This window comes from Mycteria americana, chromosome 11 (genome assembly GCF_035582795.1).
Source record: "Mycteria americana isolate JAX WOST 10 ecotype Jacksonville Zoo and Gardens chromosome 11, USCA_MyAme_1.0, whole genome shotgun sequence".
NCBI lineage: Eukaryota > Metazoa > Chordata > Aves > Ciconiiformes > Ciconiidae > Mycteria > Mycteria americana.
This window is the reverse complement of record NC_134375.1, coordinates 1,112,669-1,139,562: the sequence shown is the minus strand read 5'-3', so window position 1 is coordinate 1,139,562 and position 26,894 is coordinate 1,112,669. Positions and strand designations below refer to the sequence as shown.

At 55.2% G+C, this 26,894-nt stretch overlaps 3 protein-coding genes across 3 annotated transcripts; all 3 read right to left on the bottom strand.

The window, feature by feature from the left end:
- Positions 1 to 6,121: 6,121 nt before the first annotated feature.
- LOC142415699 (antigen-presenting glycoprotein CD1d-like) lies at positions 6,122 to 6,892 on the bottom strand. The gene is made up of 3 exons (XM_075514349.1): positions 6,589 to 6,892; positions 6,198 to 6,482; positions 6,122 to 6,126 (listed from the first exon to the last, which is right to left on the bottom strand). The coding sequence occupies exons 1-3, from the start codon at positions 6,890 to 6,892 to the stop codon at positions 6,122 to 6,124; spliced, it is 594 nt and encodes a 197-aa protein (XP_075370464.1).
- Positions 6,893 to 18,017: 11,125 nt separating this feature from the next.
- LOC142415698 (T-cell surface glycoprotein CD1b-3-like) lies at positions 18,018 to 21,045 on the bottom strand. Its single transcript, XM_075514348.1, has 5 exons — positions 21,027 to 21,045; positions 19,477 to 19,794; positions 18,631 to 18,912; positions 18,240 to 18,524; positions 18,018 to 18,118 (listed from the first exon to the last, which is right to left on the bottom strand). Exons 1-5 carry the CDS (start codon positions 21,043 to 21,045, stop codon positions 18,018 to 18,020), a joined length of 1,005 nt encoding a protein of 334 aa, XP_075370463.1.
- Positions 21,046 to 24,597: 3,552 nt separating this feature from the next.
- Positions 24,598 to 26,516, bottom strand: LOC142415427 (antigen-presenting glycoprotein CD1d-like). The gene is made up of 6 exons (XM_075513753.1): positions 26,435 to 26,516; positions 25,854 to 26,111; positions 25,417 to 25,698; positions 25,033 to 25,317; positions 24,830 to 24,926; positions 24,598 to 24,658 (listed from the first exon to the last, which is right to left on the bottom strand). The coding sequence occupies exons 1-6, from the start codon at positions 26,514 to 26,516 to the stop codon at positions 24,598 to 24,600; spliced, it is 1,065 nt and encodes a 354-aa protein (XP_075369868.1).
- Positions 26,517 to 26,894: the final 378 nt, after the last annotated feature.

Below are 26,894 nucleotides of genomic sequence, written 5' to 3'. Positions count from 1 at the left end.
CTGGGGGGCAGCGATCACTGCTCAGGTACGGCCTGGGCATCGGTCAGCAGGTGGTGAGCAATTGCATTGTGCATCACTCATTTATTATTATTTTTTTTTCTTTTCTTTTTTTTCTCTTCCTTTGCTGTCCTATTAAACTGTCTTTAGCTCAACCCATGGGTTTTACTTCTTTTTTTCCAATTCTCTCCCCCATCTCACTGGGGAGGGAGGGTGAGCGAGCGGCTGTGTGGTGCTTAGTTGCCGACTGGGGTTAAACCATGACAGTCCTTTTTGGTGCCCAACGTGGGGCTGGAAGGGTTGAGATAATGACAGATCTAACCAGAGTGTGTTAAAACAAATTTGTTGTAAGCATTCATTATATTAGTTTAGTAGTCGCTGGTTACAATGTTGACTTATTTGCTCTCAAAGTTGTTGTATTTGTTCTCAGAGTTGTGTTATGTAACACCTAACTTGCCATATATACTGTTTATCAGTATTTAAGTGCTGTTTATCACCTCTGCGAGGTGGATTAAGGTTATCACTTTGCTGTACTGTGTAACTGTAACACAGTACACAGTACTGTGTACTGTGGCTTATGGTATAATAAGATTATTGGTCGTGAGATCAGTCTGGTATTTGTACTCAGCATAGCCATCACCTCTGTACCATCTATTGGAGCCATCTATTGGAAATTATTAATAATTACTCTTTTTACTTCTCAGAGAGCCAACCTATGGGGGAGACACCTTCCTCCATCTTCCCTTCTCCTCCTGGCTAATTAGAATAGCTCTTGAGAATTTTGAATATCCTTGGGATGGACAAACCAGCGTGTTCCTATTGCTATGTCTCCTGAACGTGTGTCATGTCCTGCTTAGGGTTAAACAACTATTTAAGAATACTACGTCTACTCCAACCCCAGCAACAGGCATGGTGGCTACTCCAACCCCAGCGACTGGCACTGCAGCTACTCCAACCCCTACGATGGGCACTGTGGCTACTCAAACTCCAGTGACAGGCACTGCAGCTGAACCAGAGAACAAACCTGTGCCGGTATCAGTCACCCCTCATACACAAGAAGAAATGTTGGAAGCGAAAGTCAGCTCATTTAGTAAGTGATGAGAAGCTTCTCCTAAGAGGGAGCAGAAGGACGAAGCATACCGCCCTGCCAGCAAGGAGGCAGACTACTCTAAAGCAGGGCCTCGGAGGGAGAGGAAGAACTCATAAACGAGACGGAAACCACCCGATCCCTATGCCTGAGTGAGCTGCAAGATATGCGAAAGGATTTCAGCAGTCATCCAGGCAAGCCCGTTGTCACCTGGCTGCTCCGATGCTGCGATAACGGGGCCAGTAGCCTGGAATTAGCAGGCAAGGAAGCCAAGCAGCCGGGATCCCTTTCTAGGGAAGGGGGCATTAACAAAGCGATTGGAAAAGAGGCACAAGCCCTCAGCCTCTGGAGGCAACTCCTGCCAGGCGTGAAGGAAAGATAGCCCTTCAAGGAAGATGTTATGTATCACCCTGGGAAATGGACCACCATGGAGAGAGGTATCCAGTACCTGAGGGAATTAGCTGTGATAGAGGTGATTTATGGTGACCTGGACAATGAGCAGCTATTCAAAGATCCAGATGAAGTCAAGTGCACATGACCCATGTGGTGGAAGTTGGTACAGAGTGCACCATCATCGTATGCCAACTCATTGGCAATACTGACCTGGAAAGACAGAGAGGGACAAACAGTGGAGAAATTGGCTGGCCAACTCTGGGAATATGAAGAAAGTCTCTTCCACCCTATGGGCCTGCATCTTGGCTGTGGAGAAACTGCCAGACATGCTAGCCAAGAAACTGTCCTGGGAGTTCCAGCAATTCAAAGAGAATATGTCCTGCTCCCCACCTGGATGAACCAGTATCTCAGCTATTAGGAGTAAGCATTCCTCTGCTCAATAGAGAGGATACAGTGGGTACACACCACAGGGCACCCTATGATTTTACCTGCGTAACCATGGAGAGGACATGAGGAAGTGGGATGGAAAATCTACCTTGACCCTCAAGGCATGGGTACGTGAGTTGCAAGGAAAAACAATCACAAGAGGGGGTTCTTCCAGGAAAATTGCTGCTCCAGTTTCCAGTGGACAGTTCCCCAGACAGAGTAGAAAGGCTGATCTTACTCTGGATTTTAATGAAGGAACTCCTGACTTGTATTTACAAGAAGTGGGTAATGAGTACTATGACCAGGACTAGAGGGGCCCTGCCTCCAGCCCTGTTAGCTACTCACCCACCAGTGACATCACAAGAACCTTCACAAGCCAGGTTCCTGCACGTGCCCTATCAGCTACTCACCCACCAGTGACATCATAAGCACCGGCACAAGCCAGGTTCTGCCCCTGCCCTATGAGCTACTCAGCCACAAGTGACATCACAATGTCCCCAGGTCCTCAATCACCACCGGTTTCATGCTGATGGTATCAGTGCTATGTACGAGGCTTCCTGAGACCTGCCATTGCAGTTTTGTTGAGAAAAATGCTATGCAAAGTCCCTGAGCCATCTTGTCTGGCAGGCATGGAAGAGCTTCTGTGTATGAGGGCTCTGAATCCCGCTGGTGCACCCATGATGGAAACAAACACTGCTGAGGTTGTGCATCCCCAAGCCCCTCTGGTGCGCTGCCTCTGGGCACACTGCTGTGAGCCAGTGTCCCCAGCACTACCCCAGAGATAGGAATGCTGCTTTGTGTGAGGGTTTCAGTCTCCTGGGGATGGAGCCACTGCTCCATGGAGATCCACCAGTGCACTGGTTGAGCACACAGCTGTGTGCCTGCATCCCAGGGCCTTGCTGGTATACCATCAGTGGGAATGCTGCTGCTTGACTGGAGCACCACTGCTAAGCACGGTGCTATGGGCACATGTCCCTGGGCCCAACCGCTCTCCTGGCTGATTGGCATGCTGCTGTGTACAAGGCTCCCCGAGCACTGCTGCAGCTCCTGGGCTGGGAAAGATGCTGTGTATGTAAGGGTTCTAGAGGCTCACTGCTACTCCTGGGCTAAGCACAGCGTCCAGAAACGTGGAGGGTACAGCCCCAGCCCTGCCACAGTGACTGTCCCTGCTGGAGGGCCCAGAGGTTCCTTGGGTGCCTTGTGACTCCCGTCTCTGTTTTGTGTGCGTGGCACATGGGGGTGCTGCTGCAACTCCCTCACAGCCTGACTCCATCCATCAGCCCTTTGACTGAGGCCAGGGCTGCAGGAAAAGACTCAAAGAAGCACTGCGGTCTTGAGAGAGAATTTATTTTTAAAGTCTTGCCTTTCTCCAGGGTATTTTTTTTATCGTGTGACAGCAGGAGTGGTGAATTCCTGGGACATCCTTTTGGAAGCACTGGAGGACTTTGTGCTGGGCCTGTTCAAGAAGCTTAAGTTTAAATTATCACATATTGATTATGAAGGGACACACAATCTGTCCAAAGGTTTGCTTGAAGAAGCCAATGACACAGTCAAGCTTGCTTGAGCCCATGTGCGAGCACTAGGGACCAGATGCTGCTGGTCTCACCTCCAAGGGTGAGGAATTGCATGGACCTTCTTTTGCTGTCACTCTGCTCACCTGTTTCAGGGACTGCTGTCATGGTTCCTCCATGTCCCCTGGGATCTCCCACACAGTGCCTACAGCGCTTGTCCTCGATGGCGAGAGAACCCCTTGATCAGGCAGGGTGGGCTGGGCTCCTTGTTCTGCTCGGGAAGGAGAGAGTCCCCATGTGGGAGCGGGGTCTCCTTGGGAAAGGAAGGCCTCCCTGCAGATTCAAAGGCAGTGCAGTGGATGTCTGCTGCCTTCACCCCTGTCTGACAGAGGATACTGGGGTATGGGATGGAGGGAAGAGGAGGAGAGCGGCCCACGGGAGGACAGGGTGTTGCAGCCTCACAGGCCCTGGCTCGGGGACCCCCAGAGCTGAGAGCAACCTCTGAGCCCCAGGCACCACGGGGTGATGCCATGGCAGTGGGATGATATGGGGCAGGGCAGGGGATATGCCAGAAAGGGGCCTTTGGGGCTGGTGGCTGATGGGCTCCGCCTGGGATGATGGCCCTGGCGAGGACTGGGACCAGAAACCCCCTTGGATCATCCATGGCCCCGGGTGCTGGGGGCGGGGGTGGCTGAGGGCTAGATCCGGGGGGTTGGAGGGACTGGGGGCAGCCCTGGGGGATGCTTGGCATGGGGGGCCGGAGTTTGGATGGAGCCGGGAGCCGCTGGGAGGGATCTGCGGGCGGGGAGGCCTGGGGCGGGCCGGGGGGGTCCCCGCAGCCTGGGCCGGTGTGAGGCAGCCCTCTCCCCGCCCCCGAACCATGCTCCCCTTAATCCGCCCGGAGCCCGGTGACACTAGGAGCAGCGGAGATCGGCGAACAGGCCGTGGCACGGCCAATGGCAGCGTGGGGAGGGCGGGGGCAGGGGCTCCATGAGGGCCGCGTGGGCCGGGGGGGTCAGCTGGGCTGCTGTGCCTGGTGGTGGGGTGGGCTAGGGCCAGCGCTCTGCCTGGCGCCCGGTGACGTCAGGTGCAGTACGGGTCACCATTGGCGGGGCGCTCGGGCGCGGTAAGATTGGGGCAGGCCTTGGGCTGCTGCTGGGGGTCCTGGGCCGGGTGTTGAGCCGTGAGCGCGGGGTCCCTGGGACCCCATCTCGCCCTTGCGCCGTGGGGTAGAGGCACGGGGACGTGTGGGGAGGAGGAAGGGTCCTGTGGGCACAGAGGAGGGACAGGTGGGGCTGTGGAAGGGGAACAGGGAACGGGCAGTTTGGGATGAGGAAGAGGGCCAGCGCCGGGGCTGGGGATGGGTGGGGAGAGGGAGGGACGTTGGGGGTGGGGCAAGGGGACAGGGCTGGGGTAGGGACACTGTGGGAAGGGGGATGAGGAGGGGTGCGAGGGTGAGTGCCTGGGTGGGCAGGTAAGTGGGAGCCCGTTTCCCATGGGGTCATACAGGAGGACAGGAAGGCTGGGCTGGGGCGCCGTGGCCTGTGGCCACAAGTGCTGGGGGAACTTGAGTGGGAGCAAGTCCATCTCCCTGGCTGCAGGTGGGATCCCCCATGGGATCCCCTATGGCCACGGCAGCACCCTGACACGTCGGGCGGTGCAGGTGACCCAACCCCTCTTTTCTACTACTGGTACAGGTGGGGGTGCCGCCGGGCCGTGTGCTGCATCCACTGTCCCTGATGGGAATGTGCTACCACTCATGCCCAGAGAGCCCAGCCCTGCATGGCACAGACATCTGTGTCCCCTCTGTGCTGCTGCCCCCAGCACTGAACTGGGTGGGTTTGCCACAATATGGCTGTATTTCCCACAAAGGAAGCGAACCCCATTCCCACAGCTGGCCGCATGCCTGGGCTACCCATGTCCCCAAGCTGTGTGCTGGCCCCATGCCTGTTTGTCACCATCCCCCGGTCCCTGGGAGCGGGATCTGGTGCAGAGGTGCTGATGTGTTCCCAGAAGGGTGAGTGGGGGGAAGATGGTCCTCTCTCGCCCTGCTGCATCACTGCCCCGGCCTGCATTGTCACTGGCTGAGTTCTGCTGTTTCATAGGGACCCCCGTACCCTGCAGGACTAGGGGATGGGGCTAGGGACAGCCTGTTGGTGTTGGGCGGCTCTCCCAGTGTTTCACCCTGGAATGAGGAGTGTGGGCATGCCCCTGCACTGCACCAGGGCTCTTCCCATCTGTCCCGGAGTGGGCAGGAGCCGTGTGATGCCATATGCTTGTGGGTGTTGGACGTGGCACACCAGGAGTTCCCACGTGTGTGGAGGTGTTAATTAGCAGTTTATTATCAGGGAGATGTGGGGGACTGGTATGGCCCTGGGGCATCCCTGGTGTGGTGTGTCCCGTGCTCTCAGCTCCTGCAGGAGAAGAGGAGGTAAGTGACGTTGGACAAGGGCAAGCACCCCCAGCCAGGCAGCCTACCTGCCGTGGCCTGGAGCTGATGGGACTGCTGCAGCTGGGCAAGGAGGAGACCTCACCTGCGCCTGTAGTGCCAGATGGCCCCAGCAAGGACTGCAGCCACGGTCAGCAGCACCGCAATGATGATGCTGACACTGAGAGCTACCTTGGAGCTGCCTGGAGGAGAGAGGAGAGAGAGGGGTTGTGGGTGCACAGGAGGCCATGGCCAGAGCTGCCATCGGAGCCTGACCCCCTATCCTCCAGGCACCTGCATGGGGCCAGGGGCCTCTGTCTGCACCCTGCATCCCATCCCCATGGGTGGCACCTACCCCATGGGATGAGGAGGCTGCGGGTGCCCAGGCTGTGGTGGCGCACACGGCAGGCGTAGCTGTGCCCGTCATGGGGGGCCACGGCTAGGATGCTGCGGAGCTGGTAGGTGAGGTCGGCGTTGGGCAGGATGGTGCTGGTGTTGAGTGCTGGGCCTGGCGGCACCTCATGGCCATCCCGCAGCCAGGCCACGCTGATGGGCTGTGGGTAGAAGCCGGTGACATGGCAAACCAGGAGGAGCTGGTCTGGTCTGGGTGTGCGGGCGAAGACCGTGGCCACAGGTGGCTCTGGAGGGCAAGAGCCAAGGGGTGAGGGGAGCCCTGGTGGGGCACCACTTGGCCTCAGTGTGTGGAGGGCTTTGGGGTGGCTGTACCAGGGTCAGGGTGGTCTTACCTTGTCTCTCTAGAGCTGCCCTCCCATACTCGATGAATTTCTTCATGTGGTCAACACAGGTGACATTGAGGAGGTGCTGCAGGGACGCAGAGAAACCAGTGAAGGTATTGAACTGCCTCTCAACTTGTGCCGCCAGCTCACTTTCCTGCCACCTCTCCCAGCGGCTCTTGTCCACATCAAAGCTGAGGAAGTTGTGGGCATTGTAGGCAAGATGGTAGAATTTGGTATAGGAGCCATTGGGATACAAGTCGCAGCCGGTCGCGCACTGGAACACAAAGGGGTCTGGTGGGGGGACAATAGGCATCATGAATGCAGCTCGAGCTGGAGCTGGAGCCTGAAATTGCAGCCTGGCACCCACTTCTTTGGGCACAGCCCTTTCCTGCTTCCCTCTGCACCCCAAGTCATTCTCCCCAGGGAGAAGACATGAAAGGCCAAAGCTCAATTAGAACTGAAACTGGCCAGTGTTGTGTCAGACAACAAGAAAGGCATTTTTAAGTACGTTAATAGCAAGAGGAGGTCTAAAAACATTGGGCCAATATTTGTTGAAGATGGTCACCTGACTAATAGGAATGAAGAAAAAGCGGAGGCATTCAATGCTTTTTTTGCCTCAGTCTTTAATAATACTGATAGACCTTGGGCTTCCCACTCCTTAGAGTTAGAGGACCACGACTGTGGGAACAGTGATTTTCCATTTGCGGACACTGAAATTGTAAGGGACCAGCTGTATCAGCTGAACGTTCATAAGCCCATGGGGCCTGATGGGATTCATCACAGAGTGCTGAAGGAGCTAGTGGATGTTATGGCAGGACACCTCTCGATCATCTACCAAAGGTCTTGGGAGTCTGGGGAGGTCCCCACTGACTGCAAGCTAGCCAATGTTATTCCAATTGACAAGAAGGGCGTGAGGGAAGACCCAGGAAACTACAGACCTATTAGTCTAACCTCAGTACCTGGAAAAATTGTGGAGAAGATCATACTGGGTTCTATTGAAAGGCATTTAAAGGACAGTGCAGTCATCAGGCACAGTCAACGTGTTCACAAAGGGAAAGTCCTGTAACTAATTTGATATGCTTCTACAATAAAGTCACCCACCTAGTGGGTGAAGGGAAGGTGGTGGATTTTAGTAAGGCTTTTGATACTGTCCCTCACAGCATCCTTCTGGACAAGTTGTCCAGCTGTGGGGTGAGTGGGTTCATGGTGCGCTGGGTGAAGAACTGGCTGGATGGCAGGGCTCAAAGGGTTGTAGTGAATGGGGCTGCATCTGGCTGGTGACCGGTCACCAGCAGTGTTCCTCAGGGCTTAGTCCTAGGGCCAGTGCTGTTCAATATTTTGATCAATGATCTGGATGCAGGAGTTGAGTGCACCATTAGCAAGTTTGCTAATGATACAAAACTGGGAGGTGCTGTTGACTCTCTTGAGGGACAGGAGGCCTTGCAGAGGGATCTAGATAGATTGGAACATTGGGCAATCATCAATGGCGTGAAATTTAACAAGAAGAAATGCCAGATTCTGCACCTGGGATGGAGTAACGGTGAACACAAGTATAAATTGGGAGAGGAATGGCTGGAGAGCAGTCCTGCAGAAAGGGATCTGGGGGTGCTCGTTGGCAGCAGGCTCAATGGGAGTCAGCAGTGTGCCCTGGCAGCCGAGAGGGCAAACCGCATCCTGGGGTGCATCAAACACAGCATAAGCAGCCAGTCAGCAGAGGTGATTATCCCACTGTATTTAGCATTGGTGCGGCCTCACCTTGAGTACTGTGTGCAGTTCTGGGCCTCACCATTTAAGAAGGATGTGAAGGTACTAGAATGTGTCCAGAGGAGGGCAACAGAGTTGGTGAAGGGGCTGGAAGGCATGTCCTCTGAGGAGCAGCTGAGGAGTCTGGGCTTGTCTAGTTTGGAGAAAAGGAGGCTGAGGGGCAACCTCATTGCTCTCTGCAGCTTTCTGAGGAGGGGATGTGGAGAGGGAGGTGCTGATCTCTTCTCCCTGGGATCCAGGGACAGGACTCCTGGGAATGGTTCAAAGCTGCCTCAGGGCAGGTTCAGGCTTGACATTAGGAAACTTTTGTTTACAGAGGTGGTTGATGCCCCAAGCCTGTCAGTGTTTAAGAGGCATTTAGACAATGCCCTTAATAATTTGCTGTCCTGGTTTCAGCTGGGATAGAGTTAATTTTCTTTCTAGTAGCTGGTATAATGCTGTGTTTTGGATTTAGGATGAGAACAATGTTGATAACACACTGATGTTTTAGTTATTGCTAAGTAATGCTGACACTAGTCAAGGACTTTTCAGCTTCCCATGCTCTGCCAGGTGCACAAGAAGCTGGGAGGGGGCACAGCCAAGACAGCTGATCCAAACTGGCCCAAGGGATATTCCATACCCTACGATGTCATGCTTAGTATGTAAAGTGGGGGGAGCTGGCCAGGGGGCAGTGATTGCTGCTCGGGGATGGGCTGGGCATTGGTCAGCGGGTGGTGAGCAGTTGCATCACTTGTTTTTTTTTCCTTGGGTTTTATTCCTCTCTCTCTCTCTCTCGTTGTTTTCCAGTTCATAGCAATTTAGTATTATTACTATTATTACTATTATTATTATTATTATTATTTTATTTTATTTTATTTCAATTATTAAACTGTTCTTATCGCAACCCACAAGTTTTCTTACTTTTGCTCTTCAGATTCTCTCCCCCATCCCACCGAGGAGATGCGGCTGTGTGGTACTTGGTTGCCAACTGGGGCTAAACCACAACAGTCCTTTTTGGTGGGGCACGAAGGGTTTGAGATAATAACAGATTAACCAGAGTGTATTAAGGAATTTATATCTGTTAACAGTTGTGGGTCACGATATTGATTTATCTGTTCTCGGTATTGGTTTATCTGATTTGCACCATGCTCATTTTTTTGCTATACATGTTAAAGATGGGTGTTGATTTTTGCATTTTGCTGTGCTCTGCAGTGATTAGTGATGTTTTGCCTGGGAGATTTGTTATTGAAACACTGTCCTTGAGCTTAATCTGGTATGTGAGCTTTGTACTGAAGCCATTACTGTACTTTGGGTACCACCTCGTGGAGACAATTAGCAATTATACTTCTTCGTCTGAGAAGTTTTTTATAGAGAAAATAGAGAATGGCACCTTCGCTACCTTCTCCTATGATGTTTCCTCCTTCATTACAGTAACTTTTCAGTATCTTGAACATCCTTGGGTAGTTAAGATACTTCTATTGGTATTTCATGGGAATATTGTTTTGGTTTTGTCTAAGGTTAATAAGCAATTTAAGAATATCATCCAGAGATCTGCCCCAAGGCTGGATAGTTATGAGTGGCAGGGATAGCATGGGCAAATGCCTGGGATGGTGGGCACCTCCAGTGTTTAGTAGAATATGTGGAAAAAGTATGCTGTCACCCTGGCAATTCTAGGGATACACAAATCACTGCAATGTGCTGGGGTCTGGCCCATGCCTACCAAGCCCTGTTCAACACTATTCAGTACCCTCAATGGGAGGAGAAAGTCTCTGGATCTGACGACAAAACGACAGGTACTGCGGCTACTCCAACGCCCGCAACAGGCACTGTGGTTACTCCAACCCCCGCGACAGGCACTGCAGCTGGACCAGGGAACCAACCCGTACCGGTATCAGTTGCCCCTATACACAAGAAGAAACCTTTGAAGCAAAAGTCAGCTCGTTTAGAAAGGGATGATGAAAAAGCAGGGCCATCATGAGGAGAGGAGGAGGAAGAGGAAGAACTTGTAAATGAGACGGAAACCACCCGATCCCTATGCCTGAGTGAGCTGTAAGATATGCGAAAAGATTTCAGCCGTTGTCCAGGCAAGCCCATTGTCACCTGGCTGCTCCAATGCTGCGATAACGGGGCCAGTAGCCTGGAATTAGCAGGCAAGGAAGCCAAGCAGCCGGGATCCCTTTCTAGGGAAGGGGGCATTGACAAAGCGATTGGAAAAGAGGCACAAGCCCTCAGCCTCTGGAGGCAACTCCTGTCAGGCGTGAAGGAAAGATAGCCCTTCAAGGAAGATGTTATGTATCACCCTGGGAAATGGACCACCATGGAGAGAGGTATCCAGTACCTGAGGGAATTAGCTGTGATAGAGGTGATTTATGGTGACCTGGACAATGAGCAGCTATTCAAAGATCCAGATGAAGTCAAGTGCACACGACCCATGTGGCGGAAGTTGGTACAGAGTGCACCATCATCGTATGCCAACTCATTGGCAATACTGACCTGGAAAGACAGAGAGGGACAAACGGATGAAGCGGTTAGCTGACTCTGGGAATACGAAGAAAGTGTCTTTTCCTCCCTTGTCTCGGCTGTGGAGAAACTGTCCCGGGAGGTCCAGCAACTCAAAGAGAATAGGTCCTACTTTCCACCTGTATGAACCAGTATCTCAGCTATTAGGAGTAAGCTTTCTTCTGTTCAATGGAGAGGATATAGAGGGTGCACACCACGGATCACCCTATGATTTTACCTGCGTAACCATGGAGAGGACATGAGGAAGTGGGATGGAAAATCTATCTTGACCCTTGAGGCATGGGTACGTGAGTTGCAAGGAAAAACAATCACAAGAGGGGGTTCTTCCAGGAAAATTGCTGCTCCAGTTTCCAGTGGACAGTTCCCCAGACAGAGTAGAAAGGCTGATCTTACTCTGGATTTTAATGAAGGAACTCCTGACTTGTATTTACAAGAAGTGGGTAATGAGTACTATGACCAGGACTAGAGGGGCCCTGCCTCCAGCCAGGTGGAGGAAAGGGACAACCGGGTTTGCTGGACTGTGTGGATTCGATGGCCTAGCACATCAGACCCAGAGGAGTATAAGGCTCTAGTAGACACCGGTGCACAGTGTACCCTAATGCCATCAAGCTATATAGGGGCAGAACCCATCTGTATTTCTGGAGTGACAGGGGGATCCCAACAGCTGACTGTATTGGAGGCCAAAGTGAGCCTAACTGGGAATGAATGGCAAAAGCACCCCATTGTGACTGGCCCAGAGGCTCCGTGCATCCTTGGCATAGACTACCTCAGGAGAGGGTATTTCAAGGACCCAAAAGGGTACCAGTGGGCTTTTGGTATAGCTGCCTTGGAGACAGAGGAAATTAAACACCTGTCTACCTTGCCCGGTCTTTTGGACGACCCTTCTGTTGTGGGGTTGCTGAAGGTCAAAGAACAACAGGTGCCGATTGCTACCACAACAGTGTACTGGCAGCAATATCGCACCAACCGAGACTCCCTGATTCCCATCCATAAGCTGATTCATTGACTGGAGAGCCAAGGAGTGATCAGTAAGGCTCATTCACCTTTTAAGAGTCCTATATGGCCAGTGTGAAAGTCTAATGGAGAGTGGAGACTAACAGTAGACTATTGTGGCCTGAATGAAGTCACGCCGCCCCTGAGTGCTGCCATGCTGGACCTGCTAGAACTTCAATATGAACTGGAGTCAAGGTCAGCCAAATGGTATGCTACAACTGATAGCGTACCAGTTGAACACATTAGTATGTGTTCTTCTCAATCCCTTTGTGTTCTTCTCAATCCCTTTGGCAGCAGAATGCAGGCCATAGTTTGCTTTCACTTGGAGGGGCATTCAGTACACTTGGAATTGACTGCCCCAGGGGTGGAAACAGGGCCCTGCCATTTGCCATGGACTGATCCAGATGGCACTGGAACAGGGCAAAGCTCCAGATCCATACCTGCAATACATTGATGACATCATCATGTGGGGCAATACAGCAGAAGTTTTTGAGAAAGGGAAGAAAATAGTCCAAATCCTTCGGAAGGCCGGTTTTGCTGTAGAACAAAGTAAGGTCAAGAACCCGCACAGGAGATCCAGTTTTTAGGAATAAAATGGCAAGATGGACGTCGACAGAGCCCAATGGATGTGATTAAGAAAATAACAGCTATGTCTCCACCAACTAGTAAAAAGGAAACACAAGCTTTCTTAGGCGTTGTGGGTTTTTGGAGAACGCGTATTCCGAATTACAGTCTGATCGTAAGCCCTCTCTGTCAAGTGACCTGGAAGAAGAACGATTTCAAATGGGGCCCTGAGCAACAACAAGCCCTTGAACAAATTAAACAGGAGACAGTTCATGCAGTAGCCCTTGGGCCAGTCCAGCCAGGGCAAGATGTAAAAAATGTACTTTACACTGCAGCTGGGGAGAATGGCCCTACCTGGAGCCTCTGGCAGAAAGCACCAGGGGAGCCTCGAGGTCGACCCTTAGGGTTTTGGAGTCAGGGATACAGAGGATCTAAGGCCCGCTATACTCCAACTGAGAAAGAGATATTGGCAGCATATGAAGGGTTTGAGCTGCTTCGGAAGTGGTTGGTACTGAAGCACAGCTCCTCTTGGCACCCCGACTGCCGGTGCTGAGCTGGATGTTCAAAGGGAGGGTCCCCTCTACACATCATGCTGATGCTACGTGGAGAAGTGGGTCACACTGATTACACAGTGAGCTCGAACAGGAAACCCCAATCACCCAGGAATCTTGGAAGTAATCATGGACTGGCCTGAAGGCAAAGATTTCAGAATATCGCCAGAGGAGGAGGTGACACATGCTGAGGAGGCCCCACTGTATGATAAACTACCAGAAAATGAGAATCAATATGCCCTGCTCACTGATGGGTCCTGTTGTATTGTAGGAAAGCATCGGCGATGGAAATCTGCTGTATGGAGTGCTATATGACAAGTCGCAGAAAGTGCTGAAGGAGAAGGGGAATCGAACCAATTTGCAGAAGTAAAGGCCATCCAATTGGCTTCAGACATTGCTGAATGAGAAAAGTGGCCAGCGCTCTATCCCTATAGTGATTCATGGATGGTGGCAAGTGCCTTGTGGGGGTGGTTACAGCAATGGAAGCAGAGCAACTGGCAGCGCTGAGACAAACCCATCTGGGCTGGCGCATTATGGCAAGATATTGCTGCCCAGGCAGAGAACCTGGTTGTAAAAGTACGTCACGTAGATGCTCACGTACACAAGAGTTGGGCCCCTGACGAACATCAAAACAACCAGCAGGTGGATCAGGCTGCTAAGATTGAAGTGGCTCAGGCGGATCTGGACTGGCAACATAAGGGTGAATTATTTATAGCTTGGTGGGCCCATGACACCTCAGGCCATCAAGGGAGAGAGGCAACATACAGATGGGCTCATGATCATGGACACTATTGCACAGGTTATCCATGAATGTGAAACATGCGCTGCAATTAAACAAGCCAAGCAGTTAAAGCCTCTGTGGTATGGAGGGCAATGGCTGAAATATGAATATGGGGAGGCCTGGCAGATTGATTATATCACACTCCCACAAACCTGCCAAGGCAAGTGTGGGGTCAGCCCTGAAGTGGTCAGGCAGTTGGACTAGATGATCATTGTAGGTCCTTCCAACTAAACTATTCTTCCCTTCCCTTCCCTTCCCTTCCCTTCCCTTCCCTTCCCTTCCCTTCCCTTCCCTTCCCTTCCCTTCCCTTCCCTTCCCTTCCCTTCCCTTCCCTTCCCTTCCCTTCCCTTCCCTTCCCTTCCCTTCCCTTCCCTTCCCTTCCCTTCCCTTCCCTTCCCTTCCCTTCCCTTCCCTTCCCTTCCCTTCCCTTCCCTTCCCTTCCCTTCTCTTCTCCTTGGGCGAGGAGGTGCTGAGCACCTGGTACTCACAAGGTGTCTGGTACAGCCTGGCATCACTGGCCAGGGACAGGATGAAGTTGTGCATGTAGATCCTGAACAGGTTGTGCAGGTTCTCCCACTCTGCTGCAGGCAGGGCCGGGTAGACCCATGGGTGGAGGTAGAGGATGTTCCAGGTGTATTTCTGCAGGGTAGCAAAGACGATGTCCTCCAGGGTGGCCCAGGCTGAAATGTCCACAAAGCTGGTGTTGTGGAAGATGAAGGTTTGGAAAAGGTGGAGTTTACAAGAGCCTGTGGGGAGAGGGGAGAGAGGAAGCAGCTTTGGGGTGCATGAGGATGAAGGAGGAGGTCAGGGGACTGCTGGCTCTAGTGCTTGTAGGTGGCCCCAGGAGGAAGGGTGGCTTGCAGTGTCCCTGGGGACAGGCAGGGCGAGATGGGGCAGACAGGAAAGGTGGGGGAAATCCCCTGGTTTCACTCAGTTTGCAGTTTCCTTCCACAGCCTTCTCTGAGCCTCTCCCTGCTTCCCCTCGTAATTTCCATTTTTTAGCCATCCACTGCCCCAGTGTGACCTTCTGGGAGCTGTCACTTAGCCGTGAGGAAGGGATGGCAGGGGGGACCTCGGTGCTGGCTTGGGGTGATGGTTCCCCTGGCAACGAGCACCCGTGCCAGACCCAGACCTACTGGAGACCTGAACACAGTGCAGGGGGGGGCTGGGAGGGAGGAACATTTCACCCCAGTTTAGAGGCTCCCGGGCAGTGCTCAAGACCGAACCCTAACAGGAGGCAGGAGACTGAGTTTGATGCTGCAGTGCTGAATGAAGCTCCGGTAGTAAGCAGGGCAGAGTGAAGCCTGTTTTGGATCAGTGGGTGCCCCCCTGGTCAGGGTGCGGTGAGCACCTGCCCCCAGAATGGGAAACACAGGCTGGGGATGCAGGTGAAGGCTCGTTGTAGCTTCAGGAGGAACCTTCAAGTGTTGTTTCACAGGGGGAGAATGCTGAGGATCCAGAGACCCATCAATTGCAAGAGAAATGATCCTGCAGGCTGTGGGCAGTGCCCAGGACGTGCCCAAGGGCTTGGAGCCCACTGCAGGGCTGTTGTGCTGTGAGGAGCTGAGAACCCCTGCTGCCCACAGGCTCCCTGCAGGAGGAAGGCGTCTTTGGGGCCACCCCAGCACCTGAGGCCTGGCTGAGGGACCCCTTGCCCTTGGCTGCTCAGGCACCTGAACCCCAGTGCCAGTGGTGCTGGGCTGGACAGGATGGTGTGGGGCAGGGAACTCTGAGGAGGTGGGCAGGGACGGGGCACCTTTGGGTACTGTGGGGTGGGGGGTGGCCCCTTGGTGGTGGGGACAATGGTCTGTCTGTGCCCACCCGCTGCCACCTCTGTGGGGTCCTGTGGTGCAGGGATGGGAGCAGGTGGGGGTGAGCCAGGGCTCCCACTTACCCTCTGGATCTGCCCATGTCCCAGGGAGGTTGAGGAGAAGGAAGAGGAGGCAAAGGGTCTGCATGGTGCCAGTGGCAAGTGTGCAGGAGCAAGTGTAGCAGGAGGAGGAAGGGGCCACGGGAGCCGTGACCACACACTTCTCCCCAGGGCTGCTCTGCCTGGGCAGCTCTAGCACTGTCAGTGTCATGGGGCAGCCCCGGTAGCCAATGAGGCTGGTGCTGAGGTTTTGGGGAGGGCTTGGCTGGGTGTGTTCCCTAGCAGGAGGTGGGGAGGTGGAGAGAGCTGGGCTGGGGCGCTCTGGCTGGTGGCTGCGAGTGCCAGGGGAACTTGGGTGGCTGTGAAGTCATCCCTCCTGGCTGAAAGGGGAAATCCCTCCTGGCTGCAGCAGCACCCTGACACCCAAGGAGATGTAGGCTGAGCCTGGCCCATGGTGGCCTTCACCTCCTCCTGTGGTAACCCCCAGGGGATTACTCTGTAGACCCCTGGCAGAGAGTATTGGGTTTATGTGGCAAGGTTTTGGTAGCAGGAGGCCCACAGGGGTGGCTTCTATGAGAAGATGCCAGAAGCTGCCCCCATGTTCAACAGAGCTGGTGCCAGCCAGCTCCAAGACAGACTTGCCACTGGCCAAGGCTGAGCCAATCAGAGGTGTTAGTAGTGCCTCTGTGATAACATATTTAAGAAAAGGAAAAAACTGCTGCGCAATAGGAGCTGGGAGAGAGAAGTGAGAATATGTGAGAGAAACAACTATAGAGACACCAAAGTCAGTGAAGAAGGAGGAGGAGGAGATGCTCCAGGCACTGGAGCAGAGATGGTGCCCGTGCAGCCCATGGTGAAGGACCACGCTGGAGCAGATATCAACCTGCAGCCTATGGAGGACCCCATGTCAGAGCAGGGGGATGTGCCTGAAGGAGGCTGTGACCCCATGGAGGGCCTGCACTGGAGCAGGCTCCTGGCCAGGACCTGTGACCCCACAGGGGACCAATGCTGGAGGAGTCTGTTCCTGAAGGACTGCAGTCTGTGGAAAGTACCCATGCTGGAGCAGTTCGTGAAGAACTGCAGCCCATGGGAAGGACCCATGCTGGAGAAGTTCATGAAGTACTGTCATGTGGGAGGGACCCCATGCTCTAGCAGGGTGAGGAGGAAGGAGCGACAGAGACAATGCATAACAAACTGACGTCAGTCTCCATTCCCCATAGCACTGTGCAGCTTGGGAGGAGGAGGTAGAGAAGTCAAGAGTGAAGTTGAGCCCAGGAAACAGGGAGGGGTGGGGGGGTGTTTTTAGATTTGTTCTTGTTTCTCATTATCCTACTCTGATTTTGATTGGCAATAAATTAAATTAATTTCCCCAAGCTGAGTCTGTTTTGCCCATGACGGTAATTGCTGAGTGATCTCCCTGTCCTTATATTGACTCACGAGCCTTTTGTCGTATTTTCTCCCCCTTGCCCAGCTGAGGAGGGGCTTGGTGGGCACCTGGCAGCCAGCCAAGGGGAACCCACCACACCACCCTTCACCACCCTCAAGACAGAGTCCCCCAGAGCTTCAGCGTGGCTCTTTCATGGCTGTCAGGCATATTGGGAGGGTCACTGTCCCCCATCCCTCCAGCTGTTGCAGGGGTAGGAGTCAGGCATGAGGGCAGGAGTCAGGAGTGGAGGAGATCCCAACCCAAAACCATCCCGGTCAGAGGGTAAGATCAGCACTGGAGCTGGAGCAGCTTCGCACCTGCTCGAAACGCCTCCCTGTGCCAGGGGATTGGAGATGTCACTTGGGTCTTCCCTTCCCCTTCTCTCCCCAGTGAAACATCTCAAATCCCTCCACCTATCTCTGGTTTGTGGCCTGCTCTGTCCCCCCCCCCAGGTTGTCACTGCCCTTCTGCCAGGGACAGACGCTGGCCATGGAGATACTGAGATGTGGGAGAGATTGGTGGAGGAATTGCTTCTCCTGACATGCCAGGGGAGATCGGCCAGTGTCCAGGAAAAGGGAGAGTCTTCCTGGCCACAATGTGTCTGCAGCACGCTGGGGGGTTTCCTGGGGGACCTCGTGAGAGGGAAGGAGGGTGAGAGCCACAGGACCCATGTGCAACTGGGGAATTTTGTAGCTGTTTAATGTGGTGGTTTTCCAGAGCAAACCCTGTTGGTGCTGATGGGTAGGGATGGGACATGAGATGAGCAGGGAGAGCTGGCAGCAAGGAAGCTCGTTGCTGGGCGGGCAGCCAGGCCTCAAATGATGAATTCCTGGGTCTCCCATGTGGCCTCATCACCTTTCCTGAAAGGGGGGGACCACCATGAGCCATGCTTGGGGCCAGGGAGTTCATCCCTGCAGAGCTGCTGCTGCTGCAACTCCTGGTCCGACCCATCTGCCCATGAACTTTAGAGCAGACAGTGGGAGGGAGACCTCACCTGCGCTTCCACCACCAAAACCCCCCGGCAGAGGCTGTGGCCACAAGGAGCAGCACTGTGATGGTGATGCTGATGGTTGGAGCTGTGCTGCGGTTTTCTGGGACAAGGAGAGAAGAGGGTGGCCATGTGAGTGTGGCAGCACCAGGCAGGAGCTGCCCCTCGCAGGGCCAGTGGCTGCTACCTGCACCCTGCACCCCATCCTCATGGGTGGCACCTACCCCATGGGATGAGGAGGCTGCGGGTGCCCAGGCTGCGGTGGTGCACACGGCAGGCGTAGCTGTGCCCGTCATGGGGGACAACAGCCAGGACGCTGCGGAGCTGGTAGGTGAGGTCGGCATTGGGCAGGATGGTGCTGGTGTTGAGTGCCGGGCCTGGCGGCACCTCCTGGCCATCCCGCAGCCAGGCCACGCTGATGGGCTGTGGGTAGAAGCCGGTGACATGGCAAACCAGGAGGAGCTGGTCTGGTCTGGGTGTGCGGGCGAAGACCGTGGCCATGGGTGTCTCTGGAAGGTGAGAGCCAAGGGGTGGGGGGAGCCCTGGTGGGGCACCGCTTGGCCCCAGTGCGTGGGTGGCTTTGGGGTGGCTGTGCCAGGGTTGGGGTGGTCTTACCTTGTCTCTCCAGATCAGCCCTCCCATACCTGCACAGGGTGAGGATGTAGCTCTGGCAGGTGATGGAGAGGAGGTGCTCCAGGAGCCCCGTGATGGCCTTCTTGCTGGTGAGGGACTTGCTGACCAGCTCTGCTAGCAGCGATGGTTGCTGGGGCTCCCAGCACTGCCTCTCCACCTTGAAAGCTGTGAGGTCTCTGCCGCCCTCCCCGACATCCATGAAGCCCCAGCTTGTCCTATTGGGGTGCAGCAAACAGCCCACACGGATCTGGACCACCAATGGGTCTGCCAAGGACAGAGCCGGTGGAGAGATCCCGTGAGGGTGTGGGACATGGATGGCACGAGGCGGGATGTGGCTGGAGGTACATGCAGAGGTGCGATGGGCAGCAGGGTGAAATGGGCAGCAGGGCATGAGGCCATGCTTCAGGAAGCCCCAGGACACCCCGCAAGCCCTCAGTCCCCTTAGAAGGCCGGAATGGATACAGGGCCAGTTAGTGCGGAGCAGTTGCTCAAAGAGTGTTGTCCCCCGAAATATTTGCTCCCAACTTTCTCTTTCCTTGGTCTGTGCTGTGTGGGTCCTGCAGCCCCAGTAAATTTGGTGGCAGCTCCCTGGTGTGCAGAAGGGTTCCCCTGAGCCAGATGGCAGGAGCCCTGAGGAGTGTTTTCAGTGCGCTGCCCTCCCTGCCCCTGCTAGCCATGTGCCCCGTCAGCCACAGCATTTCCCATTACCCTTTCAGGAGCTGTTACACCCTTTGAGACCCCACAAATGCCACCCCAGTGGGGAGGAGGGCACAGCCAGAACTTGGGGAAAGGGTCTGGGGCTCTGGCTGGGGTTGTCCCCCTACTCACAGTCCATTTGCGCCTGCTGGACCATTTCATGCACGTATCGGACCACATTGCGCAGCAAGAGTTTGGAGTGGGATTTGATCTTCTCCATATCACCCTCAGCTGTGGCCTGGTGGGCCCAGGGCCAGTGGAAGTGGATGCTCCAGTTGGCAGGATCCAGTGCAAAGATGGGTACATCCCCCAGGAGAGCCACCCCGGACACCTCGGCAGAGCTGACGTTGGTGAAGAGGCTGGTCAGGAGCACCCTGAAAACCTGCGGCTCTGCTGGGAAAGAGGATGGGGATGGGAAGGGCTGCAGGACACAGGAGATGAGGCGGGGGGCTGGAGGGGAAACGGGATTCAGACTAGACATAAGGAAGAAATTTTTTATGCTGAGGGTGGTGAAACAGCGAGGGACTGTTCTAGTGAACAGATTGCCCAGGGAGGTGGTAGATGCCCCATCCCAGGAAACATTCAAAGTCAGGTTGGACAGGGCTCTGAGCAACCTGGTCTAGTTAAAGATGTCCCTGCTTATTGCCAGGGGGTTGGACTAGATGATCTTTAAAGGTCCGTTCCAATCCAACCCATTCTATGATTCTACACTCTTCACCCCACACCACAGGGACCCCACCCCAACTGCCCAGGCATGTCTTCACTGGACTCCCACCTCCTCATGGGCTCAGGGTTGCTTTCCTGTCTGAACTTCCTCTGCCCCCTGCTGCTCTTTTTCTTTCTCTATTTTACTTTCAATGAGGTATTTCTCTCCCATACAGGAGTTCAGGCACCTCATCTCCTCCCTTCCCCGCCTCCCTCCTGCCCAGCGCCTGCTATCTGGCTGTGCGGGGCAGATGGTCGGGGGCACCTCAGCACTTGTTTGGGGCGATGCTTCCCCCAGAAGAAGCACCCATGCCAGGACCTGGATCTGCCAGAGACCTGCACATGGTGCAGAGGACATGGAGGAAGGGAAAGGGCATTTCGTCCAGGTTTGGGGGCTCCCAGGCATCAGGAGCTCAAGGAGACCAAACCTTGACAGGGGCAGGAGAGTAGCCCAGCCCAGAGGTCAATCCCGTGTTCCAATGTCTGCTGCTGCTGCCCTGGAAACATGAGGTCTCACAGGGTTGTGGTGAAACGCTCTGTGTGACAGCAGCACCTGAAACACCCTCTTGCAGGTGTAGCTCCCCAACGAACAAGGAGCTGCTGGAAGGGCCTCACAGCACAACGTGGAGCTGAGGTCCCCCCGGGGCCCACAGGGTCCCTGCAGGAGGAAGGCACCTTTGGGGGAATGCCAAACCCCAGGCCTGGCTGGGGACCCCTGGCCCCACTTCTGCTTCAGTGCCCGAGCCCCTGTGCTGGAGCTGGTAGGGCATGAAGCCGTGAGCTGGAGGCAGGAACAGAGAGGGTGGGCAGGGACAAGGCACCTTTGGGTGCTGCGCGGTAGGGGGTGGCCCTTTGATGCTGGGGATCATCCCCCCCATGCAGGGGACAGTGGACTGGCCATGCCTCCCCTGAGGAACCTGTGGGGTCCTCTGACAGGGGGGTAAGAACAGTTGGGGTGAGCCAGGGCTCCCACTTACCCTCTGGGTCTGCCCACATCCCAGGGAGGAGGAGGGGGAGAAAGAGGAAGAGGAGGAGGTGAGGGGGCTGCATGGTGCACGCAGCAAGGCCGAAGCAGCAGCAGCAGTGACTGTGGGAGGAGGAAGCACCTGTGGGGTCCCACGCTTCAACCCAGCCCAGCAGTCATAGCGGTGGCTCTCCGCCAATGGGACTGGTGCAGACGTGTCGGGGAGGGCCCCAAAGGTCCCGAGCTGGGGGCTGGGGATGTGTGGGAGGTAGGAAAGCCGAAATAAAGTCTTAAGCATGAAGAGCCGCAACAGGCTGGGGCTGGGGAGAGCCCATCTAGGACAAGAGAGCAGGGAAAGGGAGGCCCAGGAAATGGCACTAGGAGAAAACAGGCGCTCGAGGACCCGAGCTGGGTCCCCCTGACTCCCCCTCCCCACCGATGGTACCTTGCTCCCATCCCCGTTCTTGTGGGATGCACCAGCTCCAATGGAGGTGACGATAGTTTCAAGTTTCAGCCCTGACTGGAGAAAGACAGCTGCTGTCCTCTCAGCCTCGCAAGGGAAAAAGGCTGCTTTGGGCCCCCCCCAGGCACCTTCAGCTCAGGCTCCTCCTGCACGGCCTGCTAACCCTGGGGATGGGGCTCCCCAGGGAGGAGGTGACAAGCAGTTCCTGCCCTGCCCATGGCTGCGGGAACAGTGTTGGGGAGCTCCAACTCTCCTGTAAACGCCCCCAGCAGAGGGCCTGGGGCTGGGCTGCAGCCTGGCACTCCCCTTTCCTTCCCACCATCTTTGGTGGGCAACTCTGTCCCCCTCCCCAAATGCCCCCGGGGCATGGGAACAGGAATGGTGGGGGCCATCCCCCTGCTCTGTCCCCATTATCACCAGTGTCCAGTGCTGGAGGGACAATGGGGTGACCAGAGCTGGCCTCACCCCCACAATGTCCCCTACCCACTGCTCCTCCCTGGCTGTCCCTTGGTGCCTCCCCTCATCATGCAGTTTCTCTTCCCCTTTTCTGGGGGTGCCCGTGTTGGGGGCGAAGGCAGAACCGAAACCACAGCCAAGGGGAAGTTTGAGGGGGCGTGCCCTGGTAACCTCCAAACACTGAACCCCTTCCCTTCCATGGAGCTGTCCCACAGAGAAGCAGGGATGCTGCGGTGGCCTGGCAGGCCCAGAAATGGCACCAACGGTCCCACTTCCCCAGCAGCTCATCTCAGCATCACCCAGGGGATGTCCGGCCATGCCACCACAATGTCCACATCCCTCCCGGCAGGGTCACCAGTCCCAGGGTCAGAGGAGAGCGTTTTGGCTGGTGGGATGTCAACGTGCAGCCATGGGGTGGCCAGTGAGGGAAGGGGCAGGGGGTGTTTGTCCATGCTAGTCCTATGAGGTGACCATTTGTCCTCATGGTCCCCCTAAGGTGACTGTTGGTCACTTTTTGCTGAGCAGCTGATAGGCCATTAGCAGGCCTCTGGCTTGTGCAGGTGCATGTGAGGTCACTGGTGGCTGAGTAGCTGATAGGGCAGGTGCAGGCACCTGGCTTTGCAGGTGCTCTTGATGTGTTCGACCCCCTCTGAATTTTCTCCAAATGTCTCCCACTGTTGCAGTGGACCACAAGTTCTGCTTTAGCTCTTCCTCATCTCTATTGAATGTACTTGTCCTCATGTTTTTGTTGGGTTTTTTGCCCTTTCTTACGTGCTGTAGCAGAGGTCTCAACTTCTTCCTCCTTGATGTTGTCACTTCCTTTGGTCAGCAAATGATCAAAGGGGGCAGGGGGACAGGACAGGACAAATGGATCTGTTTGTCCAAACAGACCATTCGTTCTCACAGTCCCCTCAGGTGACAGTGGTTCTTACAGTCCTCCCAGGTGACCACTGGTCCTCACTGTCCCCCCTCCAGGTTACTGTAGGACTTTGCAGTTCCACCTCATGTGACCACTGGTCCTCGCAGACCCTGCAGGTAACATTGGTCCTTACAGTCCCCTCAGGTGACCATTGGTCCTTGCAGTCCCCCCCTCAGGTGAGGGCTGTAACCCCCCTGAGCTCAGAGCCACGCCTGGGTGAGTTGGGGTGAGGTGAGCAGGGCTGCTGTGCCTCTGGGTGCTGCACTGGGTGTGCAGGCACCAGCACCTGCTGGCCTGGGCTGAAACACCTGAAGACACCTCTTGAAACACCTGGGGTGTTTGTGTGTGTGTTATTGTAGGGTCTCTTGGGAGGTCATGCACACGACCATCTTTTCTTACCAGGTTTGCTCACCAGCTGCATCTGCTCTCCAGGTCTGGTGGGTGGCCTTCATCCTGCCATGTCCTGTGAGTGGTGCAGGGTGTTTCATTCCATTTGGGAGATGAATTGCCCCATGTGCCCTGTTGGTGCTGAGGCTGCGGGCTCCGAGCCCCGAGGTGAGCCCTGCCCACAGCTGGAAGTTTCATCTGTCTGTCCTAGCTCAGCAAGGGCTGGGAGAGACTCAGCATCACTCCTCCTGCAGTGAGATCCCTGAGCCCTGCGGTGCCAGCAGGTGACTCTGGCTGTCAGGGAAATTCAGTCCTGCCCACAGCACTGTGGTTCACAGAGTCTGGCCAGGGGAGAACCAGCTCCGGTGGAGTTGTGGTGGATGTGGCCACAAGCCAGCCAGGTTTTCTTCTGACTCAGCTGATAGTTGGCTCGCGCACGGCTGCCAGAGACTTTTCCTGTGAAACTTTGCCAGGAGGTTGTCCTGTGAAACCAAAACTTTTGAAGCCGCACATTCAAGTGTATGATTGATTGGGAGCACGAACTAAATTCCTTCCTATGCCTGTCTGAACTCCGCTGTCTCTGACGGGAGATTGGCTTCCTTTTTCTCCTTAATTGGGAGGCTTGGGGGCACGTTACCCCCATGTGCACAGTTGCTTATTTCCATGAAATATGTAAGAACGTGTTTGTATATGCAGAGACACACTTTTTAAAATTTATTTATTTTGCTTTGGTGTTTCCTGCAATTAGCACCAATAATTCAGTAGTGCTCCAGCTTCCATTTGCAGCTGGTCAAAACCTCCCCGAGCCTGTCCAAATCCTGAAGAAAGGCACATGTTCTTAGCGAAAACATGAATGTTTTAATTTCATTTCATACACAACTGCAGCTCCCACGGATTACATCAGAGTTTCACTGTTACTCAGCACTTTGTAAAACAGTTTGTGGCCAGGTGCTGTTAGTCTGTGTGGAACAGTTCAGTCTCAGCACAGATATTTCTGGAATATGGTTAATAAAGGCAGCTTTTATGAAAAAATACTAGAAAGCGACAGTAGAAGGGTACAGGTTACCACCTACTGATAAATGTGTTATTGTACCAGAACTCAGAGAAATTGCCACTGGGCATTGGGGTGCCCTAAAGAGCCTCAGTGGGTGCATGGGGCAGTGCCACAAGGTAAGAAGTGATTGTGTGTAACAAGTGAGGAGGTCTCAGACTTGCATCCTTGTCTGCTTAGAAAATTGAAGCGGGTTGAGTTGATCTCACAGTTGGCAGTGCTCAGAATTTTGTCAAGCAGAAAAAGGTAGAGTTTTTGTCCCTGTGAGGGTGGTGGAAGGAAACGGGGGCTGTTGGCTCCCTTCTGGGCTAAGCTTCTTTGCTCAGGATGGAGTTCCTGGACTCTGATTCCTCCATCTGCTGGTGCTTTCTGAAATGAGAGGGGGACAGCTCACAGGTACTCCATGGAAGAGACTTCATGGGGGTGCAGACAGCAGCTGGCAGGGCCAGAGCAGGAGCTTCGCTGCTAAGTGCAACAGTCCCCTGGGGTGTTTCCTCCCCTCCTCTCCCACTGCTGCTCCAGGGACAGAAAGGGCCTCACCTGCGTCTCCACACCCAAAGCGCTGCGATGGCAGCCACAGCCACGGCTGCCAGCAGCCCGGCCCCAAGCCCTGCGATCAGCACCACCTCTGAGTTCCCTGAGAAACAAGAGCAGAGCTTGTCATGAGCTTTCTCAGCTTTGCTCCACCTCGCGGGGCAGGGCAGCTCAGGAGCCCCATCCCTGTCCCCATGGGTGGCACCTACCCCATGGGATGAGGAGGCTGCGGGTGCCCAGGCTGCGGTGGCGCACACGGCAGGCGTAGCTGTGCCCGTCATGGGGGGCCACGGCCAGGACGCTGCGGAGCTGGTAGGTGAGGTCGGCGTTGGGCAGGATGGCGCTGGTGTTGAGTGCTGGGCCTGGCGGCACCTCCTGGCCATCCCGCAGCCAGGCCACGCTGATGGGCCGTGGGTAGAAGCCGGTGACACGGCAAACCAGGAGGAGCTGGTCTGGTCTGGGTGTGCGGGCGAAGACCGTGGCCATGGGTGTCTCTAGAGGGCGAGAGCCAAGGGGTGCACCGGTGGGACACTGCTTGGCCTCAGTGTATGGAGGGCTTTGGGGTGGCTGTGCCAGGGTTGGGGTGGTCTTACCTTGTCTCTCTAGAGCTGCCTTCCCATAGTGCAGTAACATCTCCATGTCATCAACACAGGTATCGTTGAAGAGGACTTCCACCAGCTCACTGAAGGCAGTATAGTTCTGGAGAATGGCCTGGACATACCGTGACAGGCTGGTGTCTTGGGAGAGGAGCCAGGTGGCATTGTCCGTGTTGAAGTGGAGGAAGTCCTGGCCATTGTAGCCCACATAGGCAAAGGCCCGGGAAGTCCTGTTGGGGTAGAGCTCACAGCCCGCCATACATTGGGCCACAAAGGGGTCTGGAGGGGCAGAGAGGAGAGAGGGGTTGCATGAGAGGCTGGGACTGCCTGCCTGCAGACGTGGTCGGCATCTCCTGTGCAGCGCCAGCACTGCCGGGTCCTTCCCCACTTCCCAGATGCTGTTCGGAGAGGGGATGCAAAGACCGGGTACTCACAGGGCACATCTTTCTGCATGGCACCTTCGTTGATCAGGTGGCTGAACTGCTGCAAATAGATCTTGATCATGTTCTCAATGGCGTCCCAGTCACTGCGGGGCAGGGCTGGGCGCACCCAGGGCTGGTAGAAGCGGATGGTCCAGGTATGCTTATCAAGAGAACCGAGCTCGATGTCTTCCAGCAGGCCCAGCCCCTCCGTGTCCACGAAAGAGGTGTTTTCGAAGGTGGAGGTCTGGAGCAGCCGGATAGTGAAGGTCCCTACATGAGACAGGGGTCAACAGGAGGAGATGGGAGTGGGAGGAGAGGGCTGGGGAAAGTGGAGGGGGTGAGGGATGGGTCCTCGGGGTTGCAGGGACCTGTGGTCCCCCCATAAACTCCCTGCATCCTTGGCAGACCCAGCTCCCACTCCCTGCATCCACCTGGCATGGCTGCATCCCTGCCAGGCAGGAGGTGTGGAGCCAGGGGACAAGGAGGGGTGAGGAGGCAAGTGTCCAAGGTGGGTGGGGAGCAGGAAGCCCCTCGCCCATGGGGTCCTACAGGGGCATGGGGGCAGATGTGGATGAGCCAGGGCTCACACTTACCCTCTAGGTCTTCCCATGTCCCACAGAGGAGGAGGCGGCAGAGGAGAAGGAAGAGAAGGAGGCAGCGTCGAGGGGGCTGCATGGTGCCAGCAGCATGCAGTAGTGGATGCAGCGGCAGGAGGAAGGGGCTGTGAGAGACGTGGCCATGCACTTCTCCTCAGGGTGTCTCTGCCCGGGCAGCTCCACTGGTGCTAGTGGCCCTGGCAGCCAATGGGGCTGGCACTGAGGTTTTGGGGAGGGCCCTGAGGTTCCCGCTTGGGGTGGGCTGGTCTGAGGCACCCAGAGTATGGCTGTGAGTGCTGTGGGAATTTGGGTGGGAGCGAGGCCATTCCACTGGCTGCAGGAGGGGTCCCTTGTGGCTGTGGCAGCATCTTGACAACCAGGGCAGTGCGGGTGACCCAACCCCTCTTTTCTACCCCCATTACAGGTGGAGGTGCCACCTGGCCATGGGCTGCATCCA

Coding starts and splice junctions, on each gene's coding strand:
- LOC142415699 (XM_075514349.1), bottom strand. CDS start 6,892: ATGCCTATTGTCCCCCCACCAGACCCCTTTGTGTTCCAGTGCGCGACC. Junction 6,483..6,588: donor GGCAGCTCTAGAGAGACAAG/GTAAGACCACCC, acceptor CTTGCCCTCCAG/AGCCACCTGTGGCCACGGTC.
- LOC142415698 (XM_075514348.1), bottom strand. Junction 18,913..19,476: donor CCAGCAGGCGCAAATGGACT/GTGAGTAGGGGG, acceptor TGTCCTTGGCAG/ACCCATTGGTGGTCCAGATC. Junction 18,525..18,630: donor GGCTGATCTGGAGAGACAAG/GTAAGACCACCC, acceptor CTCACCTTCCAG/AGACACCCATGGCCACGGTC.
- LOC142415427 (XM_075513753.1), bottom strand. CDS start 26,516: ATGCAGCCCCCTCGACGCTGCCTCCTTCTCTTCCTTCTCCTCTGCCGC. Junction 26,112..26,434: donor GACATGGGAAGACCTAGAGG/GTAAGTGTGAGC, acceptor TGTCTCATGTAG/GGACCTTCACTATCCGGCTG. Junction 25,318..25,416: donor GGCAGCTCTAGAGAGACAAG/GTAAGACCACCC, acceptor CTCGCCCTCTAG/AGACACCCATGGCCACGGTC.